This window comes from Leptodactylus fuscus, chromosome 2 (assembly GCF_031893055.1).
Source record: "Leptodactylus fuscus isolate aLepFus1 chromosome 2, aLepFus1.hap2, whole genome shotgun sequence".
Lineage (NCBI taxonomy): Eukaryota > Metazoa > Chordata > Amphibia > Anura > Leptodactylidae > Leptodactylus > Leptodactylus fuscus.
In genome coordinates this window covers 220,570,650-220,595,047 of record NC_134266.1, presented here as the reverse complement: position 1 = coordinate 220,595,047, position 24,398 = coordinate 220,570,650, and the positions used below count along the sequence as shown (strand labels likewise).

Below are 24,398 nucleotides of genomic sequence, written 5' to 3'. Positions count from 1 at the left end.
GAAAGTTTGTGTGTTTGGATGTTTGTTCCTCAATCACGGCTAAACCGATGAAAGGATTTCAATGAAATTTGACACATAGCTAGAATGTCACCGGAATTGAACATAGGCGCCTTACTATCTCCGCATATTACTGGGCTTGGCAATCTCGAGCACCAAAATTATGTTCGGTGTAGGCTGAAGGACCTGAGATGACGAGAGATGAGCGAGTAGTTTCGATCAAATACCTCCCCTGCCGTTATTGGTGTAAAAAAAGCGCCAGGGAAGGTGGTGGTGGTGGGAATTGAATTTTTACCGCGTGGTATTCAACCGAGTACACCAGTAACTATGCAAAGGGAGGTATGACATCATCTCAGGCCCTTCAGCCATTACCCGATTGGGTCGCGCGATTAAGGTTGCGGCGCTATAGACACTGCAGCCGGGCCCACAGCAAGATGAAGAACATGGCATTGCATATGCAGGCAGCCGACTGCCGAACATGCCGCCAGCGTGGAGTGGTGAGTACGCAGGGTGCACGGCGGTGAAGGGGCCGCTATGTTGGGGGTGGAGCCCTCAAGAAAAGAGGCATGAGGGAGACAGGGTACCGCGCTTCTGGTGAGTCGTGCAGGGAGGGGGGCCGCGGATGAAGTCGTGGGAAATTATAGTAGACTATAATGGGGTGCGTGTGGTTTCCACACGAAACATGCAAACAGCATTCTTCTCTCTGTATGTTTCGTGTGGAAACCGAACAGAAACCTCACAGACCCCATTATAGATAATGGGGTCAACGGGTTTCCTTAGGCAACTGCTTTTTAATGGTTTACACTCGGAAACCCAAATGCAGATGTGAACCAGGCCTAAGGTTGATGAAGCTCCTTAGCACCAGTAACCAGCACTATCAAGAATTTGCTGTAGTGATCAGATAGGGGGCTCAGACAAAAGATTGTACCCGGCCCACAAGACTTTAGCTACTCCACTGTTGGCAATGAAACTCCATTCACTAACCTGGCCAAAGTCACCATATAGCCATAGCTGAATACAACAAGTTGGGGGTAAATTACACACTTTTGGTGAAAGAAAAATCACAAAATGTAGCTTTGCTGCAGAGTCAGACAGTGCGGTTGTAACAGCACTATTTTGCATCCTGTGTGGGGATCGAGAATACTTCAGTAGGTGGATCTGTCTGTGTTGCGGCAGGTAACGGTAGAGCAGTGGTCACACATATACACACATTCCCCCGTCTCCTCAGGTCACTCACACAGAACGAATTACCCGCCAAATGTGCGCAGACGCTTCCACCAGCCGGCCGAGCTATCACTATGTTCGGGAAGGGGGGGGGGGACGCATATTAAAGATAATATTTAACGAAAAATCATCGGGACATTTCCATCATTCTCTGAATTGACGTCGTGTAAAATGTCTGAAATGTGGATTGAACGTTCAAAGAAGTAAACCGCTTCAAGAACTGAATTTTGTTCCCCCTCTTTTCCTGCATGAGTTGGTACAGTCCAGCACAGCTCTGACCCTGCTGGGGAAAGTGACTAAGTTTCCCGCGCTGTGTGAGAAGCTGCTGAGGAAAAACAGAGCCCGAGCAGATATCGGGGTGAGCGGCGTCTGTGAGGCCCTGGCGGGCGGGGGTCTCGTTCATTTCTCCTCAGGCCCCTCCATAGGACAATCATCATGCAGGTCAGTAATTGTATGAGCAGTTCTACAATCTGTAGGTCGTGGTCAGACTGCCTGGTCTCCTGTATGTCACGGCTGTGGGAAATAAAGCTGCTCTAGTTGTTCCTGTGCAGCTGACTAGAGTTGTAAGATGTCTGCTAGACAGGAGTCTGATCTTACAGTGCTGAGAAGTTTCAAGCTATCTGGAATTCTCTTTGTAGGGAAAAAAAAAAATCAGTTCTCTTATTTACGAGCTTTCACACGGAGTAAACACGCGTGTATTTTTGCAAAATACATGTTTAAAAATACACGTGTTTAAATAAGACTCCCATTGACTTCATTGACATTATTTACACGTGTAACAATACGCCTGTAAAATGTCATTGAAGTCAATGGGAGTCTTATTTTTACACGTGTATTTTGCAAAAATACACACGCGTTTACTCCGTGTGAGTCCATAGGAGACTTTGCTTACAATTGGCGGAGAGTAAAGTCCTGCTAATGCTAGGTTCACACTAGCGTTCTCCTGTCCGTTCTGTGGTTTCCGTCTTCTGCATGGCAGAAGACGGAAACCACAGACCGGGTGCGGCGGTGAGCGTTTTAGGCTCTCCGCCACGAAACCGGATTTTTTTATCTGGACACAGAGTACTGCATGTCCGACTCTGTGTCCGGATTATAAAACCCGGTTTCGCGGCGGAGAGTCTAAAACGCTCACCGCCGCTCACGGCCGGACATCTCTCTCACCCATTCAAATGAATGTGTGAGAGAGACTCCTGCAGGTTTCCGTATCCTGCCTCTGTTTTAGGCAGGAAACGGAAACCTGAAGTACGGAGTTCACAACGCTGATGTGAACGAGCCGTAAGAAGACTTTTCTCTCTGCTGGTTTCAGTATATAAATGGGGGAAACCTGTCAGACCCCATTATTATAGTCTATAAGGCCCACATGTTACCACGTGGAAACCGCTTTTTAAGTGAAAGGGTCTCTGTCTTTTGGATCCCCATGTGGACCTGAACGCTATTGTCAAGCTATGTTCACTAGAGATGAGCGAGTAGTATTCGAAATGGCAGTTTCGAATAGCACGCACCCATGGGAATGAATGGACGCAACTGGTACGCAGGGGGTTAAGCGCAGGACACCAGCCCCGTCTGCGTGACGGCCGGCTCCATTCATTGCTATGGGTGCGTGCTATTCGAAACTGCCGTTTCGAATACTACTTGCTCATCTCTAATGTTCACATCTACATTGGGCTCCGTTCCAGTGTAATCGGTTCTTCTATCCTTTCCTCCAACACTTTCAGCTTGAAAACAATGGGCACCTGAAGGACTCCATTATAGGCAACGGGTGTGTATGTAACTGCTATTTTAGTGGTTTGACGGACCAAAACAACGTACTGCCCGGCACAGATGTGAACTTTGCCGTATCAATATTTGTGTATAATTCACTAAAAAGCCTCACTCGTGTCATAAATCTTTGACAAACTTCACCGCTGAGATTCCAGTTCAGTCTGATATGTCAGGTTTTCTTACACTGTCCATGCAGCTTTTTAAATTGGCGCTTTTTGGAAATTTGTCAAAAATCACAAAATAAACCATGTCCCCTTTTTCTATCAAAATGACGAGGATAGTGATTTTGCTGAGAAAAATGCACAACCAAATAGTAAATCTTGTGCAAGTCCCAAAATCCAAGACAAACAGTCGGAGGTAGACCAAACAAAAGATGGATGTGTCTTGATAAATGTGCCCTAATGTTGTTTTGATGGCAGGAATAGTGCAGCCAAAGCCAATATTCTTGCTGGTAAAAACAAAGTTATAAATCACTGGGTACTACTGGAATTTGTATATTTTTCAGTAGTTTTTTTTTTTATTTTTTTTATTTCTGGCTTCATTGACATTTATATGATTACTATCAATTATAGCAGACAAAATATATATATATGACCACACCAGTATAAGCATAGGGTGCTCACCAATGGGGAAAGGGTCTATCCTGTTCAATATAACTCCAAAAAAGCAGGCGGGGGACACCAAGAATTATGTGGTAAAAAAAAAAAAAAAAAAAAAAAAGTGAAGGAGGTTTATTAATAATTCTCCTTAACTTTTTTTTTTTTACCACATACTTCTTGGTGTGCCGCCTGCTTTTTTGGAGTTATCGAATATAACACCTACGTCACATACATGTACTTTATGTATTTTGGTTCCTTTCTGTAAAATCCTGTGCTACATTTTCTGTCTCCCTTTGTAGTTTTCCTGTTTCAGGCAGCAGAAATCCTCCCTCTCTGCATCTGGCTGAATACAGGGTAGTATGGATGTTAGGATATGTTCACACAGTGGAAATTTTCCCAGCTGAGAAATTTTTCTGCTTGCCCAAATTTTTCACCTGCCAGACAGAATTTTCTGTCTCCCACTTTCTTCAATGGGAGTTATCAGCAGAATTCGCTTGAAGATTGAGAACGCTTTTTTTCTGACAGCTGATGGGCATAATATTAAAACCTCTGTTCATCCCGGACATCCCCTTTGATTAGGAAATACTGTAAACTTTTTTTTTTTTTTTAATGTAGATTGTGAGCCCCACATAGAGCTCACAATGTACATTTTTCGCTATCAGTATGTCTTTGAGGTATGGGATGGAAATCCATGCAGACACAGGGAGAACATACAATCTCCTTGCAGATGTTTTTTTGCCCTTGGCAGGATTCGAACCAAGTACTTCAGCGCTGCAAGGCTGCAGTACTAACCACTGAGCCACCGTGTGGCCCCTCTCGTAAACTTCTTCTGTTAGTATAAAATTGTAGTGTAATTTATATAGTCAGCCAAGCATACAAATCAATGTCACATGGCAGAAATACATGGAGAGTGACCTGTAGTGTTCAGACGGAGATGAACGTCCATGTGGTAAGAGCATTTGCTTTGTTCTTAGAGGTTATTCTTAGTGTCCTCTCAGATGAATCACGTGTGTCAGGCAGCTAAATTTATTCTTCTTGGTTAGGATTAAGATATTGTATATAGCTTTGCCACTCATGTTACTTCCAGTTTGTTTTGGTTTTTGTTACCAATATATAAATTTGACACAAGCACTGTATATTTCAAGTCTATCCCAGAAGTATGTCATAGAGAAGAGAAAAAGGCTAACTACCAAATAAATGGTTTGACATTTATTTCTCACATTGTAGTATTCCTTAGGCTGGGGCCCCCACTGGACAGAAACTCTGCGATTTGCCCGCGACATAAACATTGTGGGAAAAATCACAGCGTTTTTCAGTAAGGGCAAAGTGGATGAGATTCTAGTGAACCCCATGCCCACTTTGTGATAAAAACCGCAGTGCGGGCACACCGCGCTTTCCAAAATCGGCGCAGTTTTGGAAATCGCAGCATGTCAATTATAACCTACGGAATCGCCAGCTTTTTTTCCCCAATAGGTATAATTGTAACAGTCCGTGAAGCAAAACTCAGCAAACTTTCTGTCTAAAGCGCTGCGGGAAGAACTGTGATGCGTTGACGCCGTGGTTTTTCCCGCAGTCCTTTTTTGCAGGTCTTAGCCTGCTACAAATAGAAAGGGAACAATATAGCAAATTCTTATAGTTTTTCTTTCTGCTCAGTCCATTCCTGGCTTTGGCTCAAAAAACCACAACAAAATCTGCAACAAGAAAAGCTGCATTTCCGCAATGTAGGGCTTTAGCCTTGTCCTACAAAGTAAACTGAAAAGACCTTTTTCCATGTTCATTATTTGATTCTCCCATTCACTTTAATGGGAGTGCTGAAGTACAGTACTCTCTTATCTCCAGTTCTCCAATTGAAGTGAATGGGAGTCACTAGTCCTTAATCCAACCTACATTTACTTACCAAATGAAATGTTTTCTTTTGTACCCACCTGTGAGAAAAACTGATATCCCAACAGGGACAGATCGTTATACGAGCAAACAAACATATTTCATCCAACAAATGTAACTTTTTTTTTTTCCCCCTCTTAACACAAAAAAACAATGCAAACAGATCAGCAGATCAGGTTTTTATGGGGGGGGGGGGGGGGGGGTGTTTCTGCTTCCACCAAAAAGAAACGGTCTGCTTGCAACAAAAGTATCCTTACACTGTTACACCTGCACATGTCTTCAGTAACTGGTTGTTCTGCTTTCTATTTTGTGAGCACCTGATTACTTTAGTTAATGGCAGAGGTAAAATTTCTAGAGCTACCTTATGTCAGTGGTCTCTAGGATCTAATTTTCTTCTCACGTGTGTCAAAACTAAGGCTATTATGCTATCTTTCTCTGGGCAAGTGCACTATTTTCAGTGTGCCTAGTGGCTGACCTATTTCCTTAACAACCCCCCTCCACTGGACACACAGCCAATGACTTTTTAGTTCATTTTTATTCAAGTGAACCTGCATGTGAAAATGACACATCTCAAGACGTCAGGCACAATGTCTTTGATAACTGATGAAAACGTGACTGTGAGAAAGGATTTCAGGAATAACAGTGAAGGTGCAGGCTTTAATGCTTCTTTATCTTGCCATGTGACAAAGCACAAACCTGGCTGAGACTTTGCTCAAGTGCCAAGATGTGGTTTGCAAACACTGGGACTGATTTATCAAAGGGAGTCTGTCACTAGCTATTCGAGCCAGTGCTGCAGATTGGTTTATGGCCAGTCCGCAGGCCTGGGTTTATATGCCGGATCTGATTAGACTCCCCTTAAGACTGGCGTAGAGAATGCCACACCAGAGTTAGAAGCACTGAGATTAAGACGCATGCTCCAGCTATTAGTTACATAAGCGGTCTATCACAGATGTTAAATGTGTAGGGCATTTTTTAGGAATGTAAAAACACCAAAGATGAAAAATCTTTCTTGTTAGGGAATGTCAATTAGCAATACAGTCATTGTAGAACAGTCCACCAAGCGAACACCTGAACGCAGATGTGAACCTCGCCTTATGCATTCTAAGGTAGTCTGGGTGTGTACTGTAAGGCTAGGTTCACATCTGTGCCCAGTCTCTGCCTGGGGCTTCCGTTCTCCTTCCGCCGGAATGGTTTGGGTGGAAACCTGGTGGACCCATTACAGTCTATGGGGTCTGTGGGTTTCTGAAGGTAACCACTTTTTTAAGCAGATTAAGTTTCCTGAAAATCGAATGCAGGTTTGAACCTAGCGTAAGCGAGAATATATTGTGGGAGCCCCTGATTTGGAGATATTGACTGTGTACCTGGACTGAGAGATTAAAGGTCTTCCTTACAAATACTCAAAAATGTGAATGGTAAATGTGCAGTGATCAATGATATCTGTGGCCTTCCATATACTATACAGTATATATATATATATATATATATATATATATATATATATATATTACACTCACCGGCCACTTTATTAGGTACACCTGTCCAACTGCTCGTTAACACTTAATTTCTAATCAGCCAATCACATGGCGGCAACTCAGTGCATTTAGGCATGTAGACATGGTCAAGACAATCTCCTGCTGTTCAAACCGAGCATCAGTATGGGGAAGAAAGGTGATTTGAGTGCCTTTGAACGTGGCATGGTTGTTGGTGCCAGAAGGGCTGGTCTGAGTATTTCAGAAACTGCTGATCTACTGGGATTTTCACGCACAACCATCTCTAGGGTTTACAGAGAATGGTCCGAAAAAGAAAAAACATCCAGTGAGCGGCAGTTCTGTGGGCGGAAATGCGTTGTTGCTGCCAGAGGTCAGAGGAGAATGGCCAGACTGGTTCGAGCTGATAGAAAGGCAACAGTGACTCAAATAGCCACCCGTTACAACCAAGGTAGCCAGAAGAGCATCTCTGAACGCACAGTACGTCGAACTTTGAGGCAGATGGGCTACAGCAGCAGAAGACCACACCGGGTGCCACTCCTTTCAGCTAAGAACAGGAAACTGAGGCTACAATTTGCACAAGCTCATCGAAATTGGACAATTGAAGATTGGAAAAACGTTGCCTGGTCTGATGAGTCTCGATTTCTGCTGCGACATTCGGATAGTAGGGTCAGAATTTGGCGTCAACAACATTAAAGTATGGATCCATCCTGCCTTGTATCAACGGTTCAGGCTGGTGGTGGTGGTGTCATGGTGTGGGGAATATTTTCTCGGCACTCTTTGGGCCCCTTGGTACCAATTGAGCATCGTTGCAACGCCAAAGCCTACCTGAGTATTGTTGCTGACCATGTCCATCCCTTTATGACCACAATGTACCCAACATCTGATGGCTACTTTCAGCAGGATAATGCGCCATGTCATAAAGCTGGAATCATCTCAGACTGGTTTCTTGAACATGACAATGAGTTCACTGTACTCCAATGGCCTCCACAGTCACCAGATCTCAATCCAATAGAGCATCTTTGGGATGTGGTGGAACGGGAGATTCGCATCATGGATGTGCAGCCGACAAATCTGCGGCAACTGTGTGATGCCATCATGTCAATATGGACCAAAATCTCTGAGGAATGCTTCCAGCACCTTGTTGAATCTATGCCACCAAGAATTGAGGCAGTTCTGAAGGCAAAAGAGGGTCCAACCCGTTACTAGCATGGTGTACCTAATAAAGTGGCCGGTGAGTGTATATATCCAATTCTGTTATCAGCTATTTGAATTACAGTATCTGTACACACTGGACATGTTTTCTGAATTTACATGAGTGATGATTTTATATTGGCATTGATAAAAGTAGAAAAGGAACTGCAGAGACTGCTTCATGACCATACATGGCCAGGTAGATCTCTCCTTTGTATTGTGTGTGTGACCCAGAAGATTGTGTTCATCCCTTCTGAATATTATTTACTGTCCTGTGGGAGTTTATTCTGTGTATTGTTTAAGATGTGAACAAGAGGTAAATTGTAATTGACTCCTGCAGACCCCTTATCCCTCAGCAAAAACACCATTCAAAATATATCAAAAGTTAAGTGCACCCAAGTCATATACCCCAGGGGATTTGTTTGCTAGTGAGTTTTGTATGTTGTAAATGCACACAGCACATAATTAATTAGAAATGGAATAACAAAATGCTTGCCTGGACTGAGGACATTAGAAACGATTAATACCTTTAGTAGTGTTTTAAGTGATTTCTGAGTTTTTATGGGAGCTCTTGGCATCTTCTGCATTTGTTTACAGGTGTAACTTCCTACTGTCTTGGCCTACAACTACCATGATGCATTGCACTTCAGTCAGATCTCCCTCTGATTCCTCCCCCTCCCTCTCACACCCCTTCCCTGTTTCCCTAGCTAGCCTGTGGGCTACTAACCCTACCTACCTATCTAACTCAGATCATCCCCCTTCTCCCCGCCCCATCATACTTATTGTCTTACTGTCTGGAGATCAGTTTCTTCTGTCCTACCAACTCCTTCTACTGTGGACTTCTTGTACATTCATGGGAGGCAGGATCTTTCTGCTCTTCACTTCTGCCGACGATTGCATAATAGAGCTGGAATCACTCCGACTCTCACGCAAGCGCCCGCAGAAATGAAGGAAGGGACGTTTCGTGCCCAGAAGAATGAAGACAGGTAAATATGATGGGGAGCCCTATGATGGTGATATCAGGAACGTCCTTCTGACAGTGGGGAGACTTCGGTGCCAAAATTCACATTGTATCAAATCGGGTTTCACGCAAAACTTTTGGGATTTTTTTTGGCCATTGGCTGGTTTATGTCATGCATTGACCATAAATGATAGAAACTCCTTTCTGAAATTCCATTCTCCATAATGTGCTACAATGTGGCACATCTCAGAGACTCCATGTGCAGAAACTTCTCCTATTGAAGGGGTACAGTGCGCAAGGGGTTAATCATCTGCCTTAAAAGACGGCGGTTAACCCCTGCTTGAACAATTGGTGATTCTATAAACATAGGTGAATGCAGCTCACCATTGCTCTATGGGCAAATGTGATAGTATGGACAGGATATGGTGCACAGCAACCCTAACAGACATTTGTTATATCTGCTATACAGATACAGTGCCGTCCCCTGTATGAACGTTGTAAAGAACATACTTTAGGGATGCTATACTGTATATTTATATAGAAGCCCTATTGAACTTTATAGCTGCTATAACGTTCATTTGAAACACATGTATATGGACTGAACCGGTTAAAATGAGACTTGTCATGAAACATGAGGTCGCTGCAGGTTATTCTAGCAGGAAGGATCAGGGTCAGTGCACACAGAGTTTTTCGATGCTGAATCTGCCTCAAAATCAGTCTCCAAAAAATGCCTTCCAATAGAGTTCTATTAGGAGGCCTTTTTTGAAGGCTGAATTTCAGGCGGATTCAGCATCAAAATCAGTGCCAAAAAACTCATTCCCTTCATTTGTCTAGAAGTATAAACCCCAAAATATGTTGCATATAGAACTGTTCTACATAAAATATTCTAGTTTATGGTCCGGTTATTTTCATTTCTTAGGGCCCGTTCACACGGGCACAGAGGGGGCAGATTATGACACGTAATCCACGTCATAATCCGCCCCCTCACAATGGTGGTCTATGAAGACCGCTGCTCGTTGAGCCGTGGTGTCCGCCTGGTGGCAGCAACCTCCGGAATCGGCCCATTCATTTGAGCCGACTCCGGAGGGGGAAATCGCGACTGTCGTGGCAGGTGGGTTTTGACTTGAGTGACGCAGCTCCCCTGCCAAAATCTGCCCTCCCCCCTGTGTGAACTAAGCCTAATGGTAGAAGTCGCTGTGAATTTCAGCTTATTGTTTCTTTTGCATAAAATGCCTACATTTATTGTTAATGTATAAAGCCCCGTATAACTTTTATTAAAACTTTACTTGTATCCCAGTTTTACATTTGTGACCTGAATTTTTGTCAGCAGCTTGGCCTTGCTGACATGATGAGCTGCTTCTACTTGAGTGGGTAAGAATGTAGGTTAGTTCAGTGGTGGCCTCTGGGTAAATAGACCGCTTGTGTAACCTGGGTTATGTGATGTGCCCTCCCTCTATTCTCCCCTCCTACTCCCAGCCCTTGTCAGCTCCTCACTACTTCCCAGAGCAGCTGCTGTTGTGAATAGTTGGATATCTGACGACTTCCAGATAAAAGGCAACTATTTTCTATAAGTCCCTGGTTGCATTTTCTGATGAGCAGGTATGTATGACTTGTCTTCTACATTTAATGATGGTGTGTGCAGGATATAGGCTTACATGATATCACTTAGTATTGAATGATTCTCTTTATGTGATGGTGATTTGTGTTCTTGTGACTGACTGGTTTATAGTGGAAGTTACTCTGCATCAAACCCAAGTTCATGTAGCTTACTGGTGGAGGGGGAAAGTTTTTGAAGAATATAGGTTGAATTATAGCCAGAGGGCATTAAAATGTGTTCCTTTAAATAACCATTTATGTGCAGATCTGCAAATAAAATCAATGGCATTTCTATCTCACAGTCTAACAATAAAGCTATGGTACCATGTATAATCCACACCATGCGGATTGACCAGTTGTGCAGATTCGTCTTGGGATATGTTCACACAGAGTTTATTTGCTGGTGGATCTTGAGCTGAAATCTGCTTAAAAAAAATTGTTTGCATCTTGGGGATTTGAATTTCTGTTGTGAAATTTCACCCCCTTTAGTGTAGAGGGGTTCAAGCCAAATTTTACAGTTTACATGGTCTTTTGCTGCATACTTTACCAGAGATTTATGGTCCCAGACTCAATGTTTTTGGAAGAGGACCTCTCGCCAACGCCAGCTTTTCACATCCTTCAATAGGCGTTACTCCACAGATTCTGAGCAAAGAGTTTAGTTTCCGCACCCAATATGCAGATTAAGTTTATCTACTGCAAGTTGGGTGGTCCCTGTCTTCTGCAGCCTAGGGCCACCCACCTGACAGTAGAGAAACTAGTTAGTATATTGAGTGTTGAAACTAACTGCATGGATTGTTCACGAAACTTCAGTTCTTGAGGAAAAAAATGCAGCAGATCAACAGTGCTGTATGTGGATTGATGAATTGTTCATTCCTATACAGTCTGCCTTGTTTAGAGGGCACAATGCTGTTTTGTATAGTTTATGTAAATGATATGACCACGAACAAACAAGCACTTGCCTGTTTTTTGCTTAAAGAGACTTTGGCACAGGTGTGACCTTACCCTAAGTGACTGCATGTTCAGGTCTCCTTGTGAGAGTGTTCTCACAAAAAAATGGGGGAGCGAACAGGGTAAGGACATCACATGTCAGGCCCACAGTAGAAGGACCTGAGGTTACCTTAAGTTTTCTTAAGGATAGGTCTTAAATTTGAAATTAGTGGTGATCTGACGTGCTAATCACTGATCCCCATTTACCCCTTGCCCTTTCCACCCCCAAACTGTTTTGAGCATATTGCATGGAGCTGGAAGAAGACTCCATACGCTCTGCATGGACTAATCTATGATATTACCACTCCCAGTAATAGCGCTCTAGGCCACTACTAGTAAGTTTATGTCTCAGTATACTGTACAAACTGCTATGCGGGGCCAGATGTCACCCCCATACACATTAATCCTATCCTATTCCTATTAATATTATAAGTTTGGATGTTTGTGTGTCAGTCACGCAAAAATGGCTGAACGGATTTGGATGAAATTCGACACATAGATTGTAACCTCGGTTAAAATATAGGCTACTTTTTATCCTGGTAAATGACATGGATTCACGACTGTTATGAATTTTTGTTCACATACTATATTACACTGCTCTTATCTCAGCTTCTGAGAAAGCCAAGTCTATTATCTCTCTGTATAAACACACACTAACCCTCAGTGTACATGCATTTGCATATTATCTGATCTGCTCCAGGCAGTGCTGAAAAACTGACATGGGCAAACACCTTTAATCCAATTTGGCAGTTTGCCAATTTTCAACATGCCTGGAAAAAGAAATCCAATTTGTTGCAAACCACGAGAGCTATGAAGGAGCCAGAAGTCACAGAGTTCTCCTCAATCAGAGCTGAGGGGGATCATCAGTGCCAACAACACGCTCATTATATGGTGTCCCAGCGAGCTACTGAGATACTAGAACAATCACAGGCATAGCTCGAGGATTGAGTTCAGCGGCAGGCCAGCTTGACAGCTGTAGAAACACCGGAGCAGGCAGATCATCAACGCCAACAACACGCTCATTATATGGCGTCCCAGCGAGCTGCTGAGATGCCTGAACAATCACAGGCACTGTGTGAGGAACAAGGTCAGCAGCAGGACAGCTTGAGAGCTGCCGAAATGCTGAGGTAGGCAAACCATCGATGGCAGCAGTTTGCTGAATATAGGCGGATCATCAACGCCAACAACCTACAGATGAAGCCGCGGGCAGAGGCTATTTTGAAAATAAAGGCCTTTCTTAACGACTTGTTAAGTCTTTAACGTCCTAATTAGACGTATTGAGTCATTCATTTAACCCTTAAGTACTATCATGGTGTCTATCATAATGATATGTGTATGATAGACACCATGATAGTACTTAAGGGTTATAAAGGGGGTTGTCTAGTTTCAGACCAATATTAAGAAACACATTTTATTACTTGTACAATGAAAAGTTATACAGTTTTCTAATATACTTGCTGTATATATTCCTCTCGGTTTTCAAGATCTCTGCTTGCTGTAATTTATAAAAGCAGTCCATGATCATGTGATGTGCAGTCCAGTCCGTGGTCATGTGACACACAGGTGCACAGTTTGCAGACAAATGTCTGATTACTATAACGAGCTGTACACCTGTGTCCATCACATGACCATGGGCTGATTTATTTATTTATTTTATAATGTAGATTGTGAGCCCCTTAATAGGGCTTACAATCTACATTTTTCCCTATCAGTATGTCTTTGGAGAATGGGAGGAAATCCAAGCAAGCACTGGAAAAACATACAATCTCCTTGTAGATGTACTTGGCAGGATTCGAACCATGGACTCCAGCTGTGCAAGGCTGCAGTGCTAAACACTGAGCCACCATGGACTGGTTTTATCAAATGGAAGTAAGCAAAATGAATGACAGCAAGCAGAGATCTAGAAAACTGAAGAATTGTATAACTTTTCTTCATAGAAACAATAACATTTGTCTCTTAAAGGGGTTGTCCAGGATAACTTTTTTTTTTTCTTTTTTTTTTTTTTTAATAAATAGAACAAAATTTATATAGAGAGCGAGAGACTGGGGTTAGGTGAAGGGAAAAAAAAACAAAACTCTCACCTGTCCCCAGGTCTTTGTGGATAAATGAGTGTTTTGTTTTGGGTTTTTTTTTCACTGTCCTTGGCCTCCTATAACAAAAAAAAAAAAATTAAAAAAAAATTAAAAGACAAACTGTTATCCTGGACAACCCCTTTTAAAATTGGTCCGAAACTGGACAACCCCTTTTAAAAAATTTTTAATGTGCATACTAAGAAACTTTTCTGCATTCAGCAGACATCTGTCTGTTGATGTTTGACAGTGAACATGCTGAAGTGTGATCACAAGGACTTGTTAGCTAAGGAAATGTGAGCTCCGGATAGGGGTACTTGCCCATTTGAGAGTAATTGGACATGGAGCTGCGTACCCTTGTTGGTTCAATGATACCCTTTTCAAAGCTCAGCCTTTTCTTTTAGCTGAATGAGTAAAGTATATACGGTACCTTTTTACGTAGCATTCTTTTCAGGCAGGTAAATCTTTGATTTTCAAAACACCTACTGAACATTTTACACAAATATGGATTGTTTTGTGTAAAATTTTGACTTTGCAGTCACCATGTAACAAGAAACCGCAGAGCATGTTTAGCAATGCTGTTTACTGTCAGTGTGAGCTGCGCTTTGCTGTTCTTGTAGCTTCTATTTACCTCTGCCTAAACATGGTAAACCTAATGACTCAATGTGATGGCTACATAAAACTGTGACTGTTCTAAGGAAGGGAATTGTTTCTATTTTACAGGAGTTGTCCAGCAGAAATAACAATTACTTCTAGAGATTTGTTGTGTATTCTGCTGTCTCTAGCCCAGGCGTCTTCACTGTCCGCTTCGGAGAAGGAGAGTGTTCGCTGTGTTAGCCTATGACCAGTGCTGTGTGTGATGGAGTCCAGTTGGAGTCCAGTTCAATAGCTAAGGGGGCATTCACACTACCGTTGGTGTCCGATTGCAGTGTCCGTTGCTACTGTCCGTTCAAGATTTTAGCAACGGACACTAGCTGTGTCCGTTACAATTTCCATTCATTTCAATGGGATTTCATCTGTTGTCAGTTTGTGTCCGTTTGTGTCCTTAAGGGTCCGTTAACAACCATGTCCATTTTTTCAAGCGGACAGAGAAATCACACATGCAGGATTTTTTTGTCCGTTTGAAAAAACGGACAGAAAGTGTCCGTTTTTTTTTTTTTAACATTGAGGTCTATGGGCAACGGACATATAATGGACAGTAACTGATGGCCATCAGTTACAGTCCGTTATTTTCTATCCATTTATTTTCTGCACATGCTCAGAAAGCATAAACAGCAAAAAAGAAAAAACGGACAGTATAAAAAACGGACACTAACTGATGCTAACGCTGGGTTCACACCTGCGTTCAGGGTCTCCGTACTATGGTTTCCGTCTTCTGCATGGCAGAAGACGGAAACCATAGACCGGGTCCGGCCGTGCGCGGCGGTGACCGTTTTAGCATCCGTTAATGTCCGTTATGATAGGTGTCCGTTTTTTTTCTTTTAAACGGACACCTTCATAACGGACACCAACAGTAGTGTGAGCGCCCCCTAAGTCTCTTCTCTATTTATGTGCTGGCTGTGTGGAGAAATTCCCTGAGTTTCCAGCCAGTCATCTACACACACAGAACAGGTCACATGCTGCCATCTCAAAATCAAGCCCAGAATGGGGTGCCAGGAGCCAAGACCACGAAATATTGTGTGTTGTTTTTTTTTTGTGTGTGTGATCAATAAAGTATATTGGTTTTACTTTTCAGACGCAATGGAAAATGTTTGTTTTTTTTCCCCTGCTGATCAGCTACTCACTTTAACTCTTTTTTTTTAATTTATTTATTTTTTATTTTTATGGTTAACACATTTCCATTCTCTTATTAAATTCCAGGGCGTACTGGTGCATAAGCATAGTACGTTTTACCCATGAGCTGCTCGCGATCAGGTTAGTATGTTTTTGCAATTGCACACAGACAAATGCGGTGTTTTAAAGTGTGTTTATACGTCTTTCTTCCAATCCACTCCTGGCTTTGACCAAAAAAAGCCGTTTTTCCTGCAATGTGTGGCCTTGGCCTTAATCAGTTTTTGGTGCAAAACTGGAACCAGGTACAACAGCAGAAAGGGATAGAGAAATTTCTTATATCTCCCAATGTGCTATTTCATTCTAGCCAACTACTCGGGGCAGACTTAAAGGGGTTGTCCAGGATTAAATCTGATTTTTTTTTAATTAGGCCAGGGGAGGTGAAAAAAAGCAACAAAAAACATACTTGCTTGTTACCAGTGCTTCCCAGAGTGGTCCGGTTCTGCAGCTCCATTGTTTTCTGCCAGCAAAAGTTCCCACCGCACATGACCACTGAGGCCAATCAGCGGCCACAGCAAAGAACACTGAACGGCACAGCTAGCAAGGTATTCCACTACAAGAAGACAGCCAAGCAGCAGAACCGAACCGTACTGGGAGGACAACTACCCCTGCCTGTGCAATTTAAAGGCTCGTTCCCACGATGTAACGCACCGTGCATTCAGACACGTATACATGTGTCAGAGTGTGAGCGCTCAAAACAGATGCCATTCATTTCAATGTGTGCCAGCTCACGTGCGCTACACATTGAAATCAATGGGTTAAAAAGCCTCCCATTGATTTCAATGTGTAGCGCACGTGAGCTGGCACACATTGAAATGAATGTGATATGTTTTGAGCGCTCACACTCTGACACCTGTATATGTGTCTAAATGCATGGCGCGTTACATCGTGGGAACGAGCCCTAAGCCTGTACAATCTTTTTAATTACTTGAGAAATCAATCGAATAGGTGGTAACATTTTCTTCTAATTTCCAGGTGAAGAACTCCATTATTCCTTAAAGTGGAAAGAGATATATGGACTTATACATGATGAACTGTGAGTTATTGGCAACGTGTAGTGCCTTGGGGTACCTAGAGGGTGATACCTACCACAAAGAACCTGATTGCCTTGGTGAGTGTTAGTGACATATTTTCTTTTGAAATACTTGTAAAGCATTTGTAGAGTGTGTATGTATATATAGTCTCTACCATTATGTATGTGTATATATACTATACCAGGATGAACAGAGTATCACATAGCATAAATAATCATTGAAGAAAAACACTCTTCAAAAATGTATTAATTATTTTCAGTTTATAGGGTATTACCACTTAGACATTACTTTCATAACTGGGTGTGCCATAAATGGTGCCTCCTTCCTCTGGTACCCGCACCTGTCTCCAGAATGGAGGTCCCCATGTCTTGTGTTCTGTTGCAAGTGGCTGCCTCAACCAGGTATGACAGGGGCCTGGGCACCCTATTCAGAAATACGTTTGGCTCCCTGAGGTAGAACCTGCACTTGTTGGCCACTTATGGCATATCCTGTCGATATACCGTAAATGTCTAAAGTTGTTATACCCCTTTAACAAATCCCCATCTGATTTATTATTGTGTGAATTATTTAATTTTAAGATGTTGTTTCATCATGAAATGTTCCTGTTTGATATGCTGTTGCTGTTCCATTTTGGCTCTGCGAAGAAAGTCCATACATTTATTGTTACTTATTGTCCTTTGGAAGGAAAAACTCTTGACAAGAACTGTCACTAAAATTGTACAACTTTGCCTTCTTGCTGCTAGTGGGTATAAAATCCACCTGTGAGAATGAGTCTTAAGTCGTTGCTTTTCATATTCTGTTCTAGAGAGTGTGAAGGACTTGATCCGTTACCTCCGTTACGAGGATGAAACCAGAGATATCAGACAACAGCTGGGCGCTGCACAAATCCTTCAGAATGATCTTGTACCTTTAGTCATTCAGCACCACAATGACAAGCAACTCTTTGATGCTGTCATCAGGTAAGTTGTATGTTAATGTTGGTATGGGTGCTGGTAGGAGATGATTTCGATTAATATAAGTTTCATAATCTGAGCACACTGTATTACAGGTTAATGGTAAACTTAACACAGCCAGCGTTTCTGTGCTTTGGAAAAGTTCCACAAGACCCTACTTTTCGCCATCATTTTCTACAGGTTGTGTCCTACCTACAGGCTTATAAAGAGGTGAGGTAACATTTCTATTCCATTTGATAGAGTAGTTTTTACAGCATAAATGAGTATAAAAAGATTAAAAATTTTAATTAATTTTATACTGACCATTGCCTAATTTTACACAGCTCCTCCTTCCTCTGCACATGTTGTTGGCCATCTTCTGTTCTGTCATTCTGTTATCAGTTGTGATTGGAAGCAACTCTTAAAAGCATTATTCCAATTGAATGGATCCTAGCTGAATTGTAAGGGCCCGTTCACACGGGCACAGAGGGGGCGGATTATGGTGCGTAATCCACGTCATATTCCGCCCCCTCACAATTGTGGTCTATGGAGACCGCCAGGCTTCTTTTTTCCGTGAGCGGATTCTTCAGGCGGATTCCGCAGCTCGTTAAGCTGCAGCATCCGCCTCGCGGCAGCAACCTCCGGCGTCGCCCCATTCATTTGAGACGACTCTGGAGGGGGAAGCTGTGGCAGGCGGGTTTTGACCCCAGACTATCGCGGCTTCCCGCATCACTCTCAGTGCCAAAATCCACCCCACCGTCCCCCGTGTGAACTAGCCCTAAGGCCTGATGTTATAAAATAAAATATTGCTGTGAAGTCTTTATGAAAGATTTTACACATGCCACAAGTTGTGCATTTTCTTAGCCAGTCAGCTGGTATTTGGCATAAGGGAACTTAAGAATTGGAAATTCACAGTCAATAAGTTGAAATTCCTAGTTTGGGCACCACAACACAGTCTTGATTCTAGAACCCTTTCTGATGATAAAGGAACAAAACTTAAAACTTTAAGGCTTTGGGGGGTTTTTTAGCCTAAGTCAGGAGTGGATTTAGCAGTGCTTCCTTTTTATTTGCCACTCTTCTTAAAGCCATGGCTCAAAAATCCGCAGTGAAATCTGCAAAAGAAAATCCTCAACATGTGGGATTTGTCTTTCTCATTTTTGTGAGGCAGACGACTGACTTCCAGATAGCCGTCAACTCTTTTCTGCCAGGACAGTTTTCACACTTTTCCAAACTAATACAAGCTAAATTATAAACTAAATTCCAAATCCATTTCTTTTCTGAAAGTTGGCAACTGAAATATGAAAATGCTGTCTAAGGCCCGATTCACATCTACGTTCAGGTCTTCGTTCGGCGATTCTGCTTGAGGACCCTCTGAACGGAAACCTAATCCACATAAAAAGCGATTACCTTAGGAAACCCGCGGACCTCATAGACTATAATGGGATCTGTGTGAAAAATACGGAGAGAAAAGTGCTGCTTGCGCTCATATTTTTCATGTGAAGAGGACACCATGGATGTCCTCCGGCATTTGGAGGGCATCCATGCTCCATCTGGGGCGGCCCTTGCGACCTTGGATGTAGAGGCGCTCTACAGCTCCATACCTCACGAATTGGGATGTGGAGCTGTGGAGCATTATCTTGGGACCCGAACGCAGATGTGAACCGAGCCTAACACTTTACGATCATGGATGCCTTTTATGCAGTGCTGCATTGAACTTTTTGTAAAATCATGTTTTTGGCTAAAAGTCTAAATAAAGCAGAGCCTGACCGAGAAAATCACTTTGGTCTGGTGCTATAAATATTAGTTAAAATTATCTGAATGATTCAAGGAGTATTCTGATAATTGCTTTTATTTTTAAGTGTCAAGTTCACAGCAAAGTGTTTTGGAGTTGCAAGCCCTTTTTCAAGCCAAACATGGGATTGTAACCCCAAAACTTGCTGATGTATATCTGAGACTTAAAATAAAAGTAACTATTGCAATGTTCCTACCAAATTCATCTGATTCCTTTTAACTGAGAGAGATAGCGGCAGACCAAGGTCTTTTTCTTTATCTGTCTACTTAACGTTCAGTGGGACTCTTGGTCCTGTTGAATTACCCAATACCATGCAGCTAAAAGAAGGCATTGTGGTCATTATGTTCTATGCACAACTATCTAAAGTGAGCAAAGTACTACTTGCCTATGTTTATTTCTCCTGACCTACCACAGCGTATTAGCTTATGAGGTGCTCTGCCTTCTTTTTTCCTGTTTAATGTCAATAAGTAGAGCCTGAGACAGACCTCGCCTACTAAAAATAAGTTCCAGATGTAATGACCAAAACTAAAGAAGCCAGATAACTCTCTGCTCTAGATCCCAGTAGACAAGTAAACAAATGGTGCCCTCTAGTAGGAAAGAAGAAGCCCTTATGAAAGTAGCGGCACCCACCACAAGGGTCCCGCGAACTGCGGTTTTGACAGCACACTGATATCTAGGTGTTAGGTTCCGAGCCTGTTAGGCAGGACTAGACAATAGTCTCCTGATGAGTACATACGAAATGCGTAGAGACTAAAAAAGCGTTAACTGACATCCGGGGCAGCGAGCGACTGTCAGATATCGATACAGCCGCCTGTCCATATGGTCAGGTACCCATTACAGCATACTAGCTGGATGCACGCCGTATAAAATAGAGTTGCTAATCGGCTAAACAAAAGTTTTCACATTTTGGAATAGCAACGATCGTGTTCTCCAGCAGTTGCTGACTAGCTGCCCATCATCGGAGTTAGCTTAACACACCCCCACACCAATGTAGCTGTTTTAATAGCGGTTACGTGATATTGACAGTAGTCCCCAATGCTGAATACCATCAGGGATAGCATGTAATGGACTTAGCTTCATTTATTATCATATTATGAATGAAGTTTCAGGGACTTTCACTTTATATCTTGCATATCACACCCGGCTTTTATTGAGGGTTAATCTATGCCCCACAGCTCTCTTGTGATTGGAGATGTAGATAGATGCTCACTTTCTTAACTTTGTAGGGAGTGTAGGGAGTTTTCACATTTTAAAATTATCTAATAAAAGTTACATTTTATTATCCTTTTTTTTTTTTTTTTGGGGGGGGGGGTTACTCCTTTTGCCTATAATGTTTAAATGTGGTCGCCCTTGATCCTTGTTAGTTTAGAAAAAAGAAACCCTACATTAATGCTAAGGTCCCATTTTGCAGAAAAGCTGCTTTTTTGTTGCAGATTTAGCTGCGGTTTTTGAGCCATAGCCAGGCATGGATGAGTGGAATGGAAAAGTTTAAATTCTTTTCAGCTATTTCCAAATCCTTCTGTAGTCACTACTTGGTTTGGCTCAAAAAGATGCAGCAAAACCTGTAACAAAAAAAAAAAAAAGCAGCGTTTCCGCAAAGTTAGCCTAAAGCCGGGGCCCCATGTTGTGAAGCAGCACTTTGGCCCCGTTGGAAATGCTGCAGCAAAAAAATGCTACGTTTTTCATTATCTGCAAATTGGATGGGATTCTGGCTAATTTCATCCACACATTGCAGAAAATCTGTAGTGCAATTGTGTTTTTGTAAATTACCAGCAAGTTTTCCGTATGGGTATAATGCAGGCAGAAAGTCCGCAGAGGAGAACTCTGCAGACTTTCTGTGAAAAACGTTGCAGAAATAAACCTGTGGTTTCGTTTTCGCTGCAGTCTTAAGTGTTGTTTTGTTTTTGGGTTTTTTTTTGCAGCTATTCACTGCCTTGGGACTTAGCTTAAAGGGGTTTTCTGGTCCTTAATACAGGTTTAAAACTGATGACCTGTATACAGGATTACCTCCTCTCTCCTTTCAGGATCACTGGAGGCTATTCTGAGTGGAGACATGACATTAACTGGCCAATCTGTCTTCCTACTGTATCTTTCAACTTCCCCCTCGCGCACACAGAATCCATACACTGAACATTGACTTTTAGAGCTTTATGTACAATAAGTGTTGCTTATTTGGCACATATCTGGTTAGAAAATAATGCATAGGAATTTAAGCAGGACTTCATAGTCCAACTTCAGTATAACTTATTTTAGTAGCTGAAAGGATTGGGACTGATCACGCCTCTATACCAAATTATTTTAGTAAATGTGGTAACACCAATGTATGCAAAACTGACCTTTTTTTTCCCTACTATTACTGTAAATTGTGTCACAATCATTTGTTACATTTGCAGTTTGGGACCTATGTCTAGGTTTCTTCTTAGTTAGCAGTTGATACCTAACTGATATGATTAACTGTATGTCTTCATATTGTTTCCAGGCCTTTGCAAATGAAAGACTCTTTGTGGTCTTAAGTGAGAAGCTATATGATTTGCTGCAGATGGTGAGTGCCGTGTATTCTCGTGTTTCTATACCTTTCATGTTAGAATGTTTATGTAGTTCCTTTTTGTCTTATCATTCGTGTTGGTTTTATCTGGAATTGCACAACTTATGTTGTGGCGTTTGCATTTCCATAGAACTGCATAAAGTTATTAAGGTTTTTAGAAGAAAGACTTTAATTGCACATTACTTGATATTTTTACTTAAAGAGGACCTGTCACCAAGTAGAAATTGCTAAATAACATATATTACTTAATTCTTACCATTCTCTTGAACAATGTGGAGTTTTTCTTTTTGAAAACTGGCCACCCTTTCAATATAAATGGCCCCTGGAAGATTATATGTAAACTAGCTCTGCTTCTTTGTGGACAGGAACCTTTTATTTTCTCAGAGAAAAACATAAGGTCACCGCTCACTTGGCGAATCAGAGCTAATTTGCAGCTAATCTTCCAGGGACCATAACTTTTTAATGTGAGAATGGGTTATTAAAAAGAAAGGCACCAAATAGATCAGGGGAACGGCGAGAATCAAGTTATTTATTTAGCATCTTCTACTTGACCCTTCAGGTCCTCTTTCACATTATCGGGGTTGGCCAGGCTAAACTTTTAAAGTTTAAATACATTGGCAGCAGTTAAAAAAAAATACATACCGTATTTTTCGGACTATAAGACGCACTTTTTTCCCCAAAAATTTTTGGGGAAAAGAAGGGTGCGTCTTATAGTCTGAAGGTGGCGCCTGGCATCCGCTGTAATAGAGAGGCGGAAGCCGGCAAGTGATAGACGCCATTACAGGGGCCGGGGCCTGAGACATCGCTGCGCTCCTCTGCCCTGCATGAAGCCAGCAGCGGCAGGGGCTCCTCCGTCCCCCCGCCGCTGGCTTCATGAAGGGCAGAGGATCGTAGCGATGTCTCAGGCCCCGGCGTCTATCCCTCCCCGGCATCCGCCTCTCTAGTACAGCGGATGCCGGGTCAGTATCCGTGGCCCCTTCTCCCCCGGGGCCGGTCCCCACCGGCCCCGTACCTGTAAAGTTGCAGGCCGGCTCCTGCGCGGCGATATCGCAGGAGCCGACCTGTCCGGGTGACAGCCGGGAGCCTAATGAGGCTCCCCGGCCTGTCACTGCTGTATTAGTATTGCGGCTGCCGTATTACCAGCCGCCGTAATACTAATATACAGAATGTCCCATAGACGGCAATACAGTTGTATTGCCGTCTATGGGACTTGCGATCAAGTGACCGCAGGTTCAAGCCCCCGGGGGGGGGAATAAAATAGTAAAAAAAAAAAAAAAAGCTTTAAAAATATGAAATAAATAAAAGTTCTAAATCACCTCCTGTTTTTTTTTCAATACAAGGTGATCTAAGCAATAGATATCCCCCAAAATGGTATAACTAAAAAGTACAGCTGGCCCCGCAAAAAAAAACGCTCTATGCATCCCCGTACAGCTGCAGGGTCACCTGTCAATGTGGCCTTGCAGCTGTTGCAAAACTACAACTCCCATATATTAAATATTTTACCAGTTTTTGCTTCAAAATTTTTTTTCCCTATTTTCCTCCTCTAAAACCTAGGTCTTATAGTCCAGTGCGTCTTATAGTCCGAAAAATACGGTACTCCCCTGTCCCATTTGCTCCATTGTCGGCCCGTGCCTCCCAGTTTGTTTGCTCTCCTGGGGTCTCTTCTGGCGTTGTGCTGAAGCTGATGTTTGGCCTCATCAGGCCACAGGTAGTGACATTCAGGCCCTTCATTGATTGGCACAACGCCGAAAGATGCCGCAGGAGCAGATGACATGGGAGGCGTGGGAGGACACCAGAGCAACGGGCACAGGTGAGTATGCATTTATTTTTATTTTTTTCACTGCCCCCAGCTTATTTAAACTTTCAAAGGGTTGTCCAGTTTTCATGGACAACCCCTTTAAATTGTAACTTCTTATATTATCTGTTTTTATAATAGGACTGGGAGCAGCGAGAAGAGGAACATAACTTGCTAATTGAAAGGATTCTTTTGCTAGTGCGAAATATCCTTCATGTACCCGCTGATCCGGATGAAGAGAAGGTATTTCACTATTCTTTGTTACGCCAGTGAGTGTCTGATGCTATGGAATTTTGCAGGAGTAGTGCCATATTTTAAGATGGTTATGCCACAGTGAATACTTTTATATTGAACTGTAAAATGATTTTAAAAAAATGTGCATATTTTGTGGTCTGGTCTTGCTTATTAAATTTTGTCTTTCAGAACGTGGATGATGATGCTAGCATTCATGACAGGGTATTATGGGCAATCCACATGAGTGGTATGGATGACCTTGTGAAGTTTTTGGCTAGTTCGGAGACAGAACAGCAGTGGAGCATGCACATTCTAGAAACAGTGTCTCTTATGTTCCGAGATCAGGTGAGTGACTGCCAAACTTCCGCTATAAATTAAATTGTTATATCTTTCTTGTATTAAAGAGGACCTTTCATATCCTTGGTCACATGAATTCAGCGCACTGTCGGCTTTCCCAGTTATTTGCTCCGGGGCAAG

General features: G+C 42.5%; 1 protein-coding gene across 1 annotated transcript in view; it reads left to right on the top strand.

The window, feature by feature from the left end:
• The first annotated feature begins 10,642 nt into the window (after nucleotides 1-10,642).
• The window catches only part of TIMELESS (timeless circadian regulator), a 45,112-nt gene continuing 31,356 nt past the window's right edge, over nucleotides 10,643-24,398 (top strand). The window contains exons 1-8 of the mRNA XM_075265600.1: nucleotides 10,643-10,706; nucleotides 15,620-15,673; nucleotides 16,565-16,700; nucleotides 17,429-17,582; nucleotides 17,672-17,786; nucleotides 21,827-21,889; nucleotides 23,829-23,930; nucleotides 24,111-24,266. Of these exons, the coding sequence (XP_075121701.1) occupies nucleotides 16,604-16,700; nucleotides 17,429-17,582; nucleotides 17,672-17,786; nucleotides 21,827-21,889; nucleotides 23,829-23,930; nucleotides 24,111-24,266 (687 nt within the window). The 5' untranslated portion in view covers nucleotides 10,643-10,706; nucleotides 15,620-15,673; nucleotides 16,565-16,603. The remainder of the gene's footprint in view (nucleotides 10,707-15,619; nucleotides 15,674-16,564; nucleotides 16,701-17,428; nucleotides 17,583-17,671; nucleotides 17,787-21,826; nucleotides 21,890-23,828; nucleotides 23,931-24,110; nucleotides 24,267-24,398) is intronic.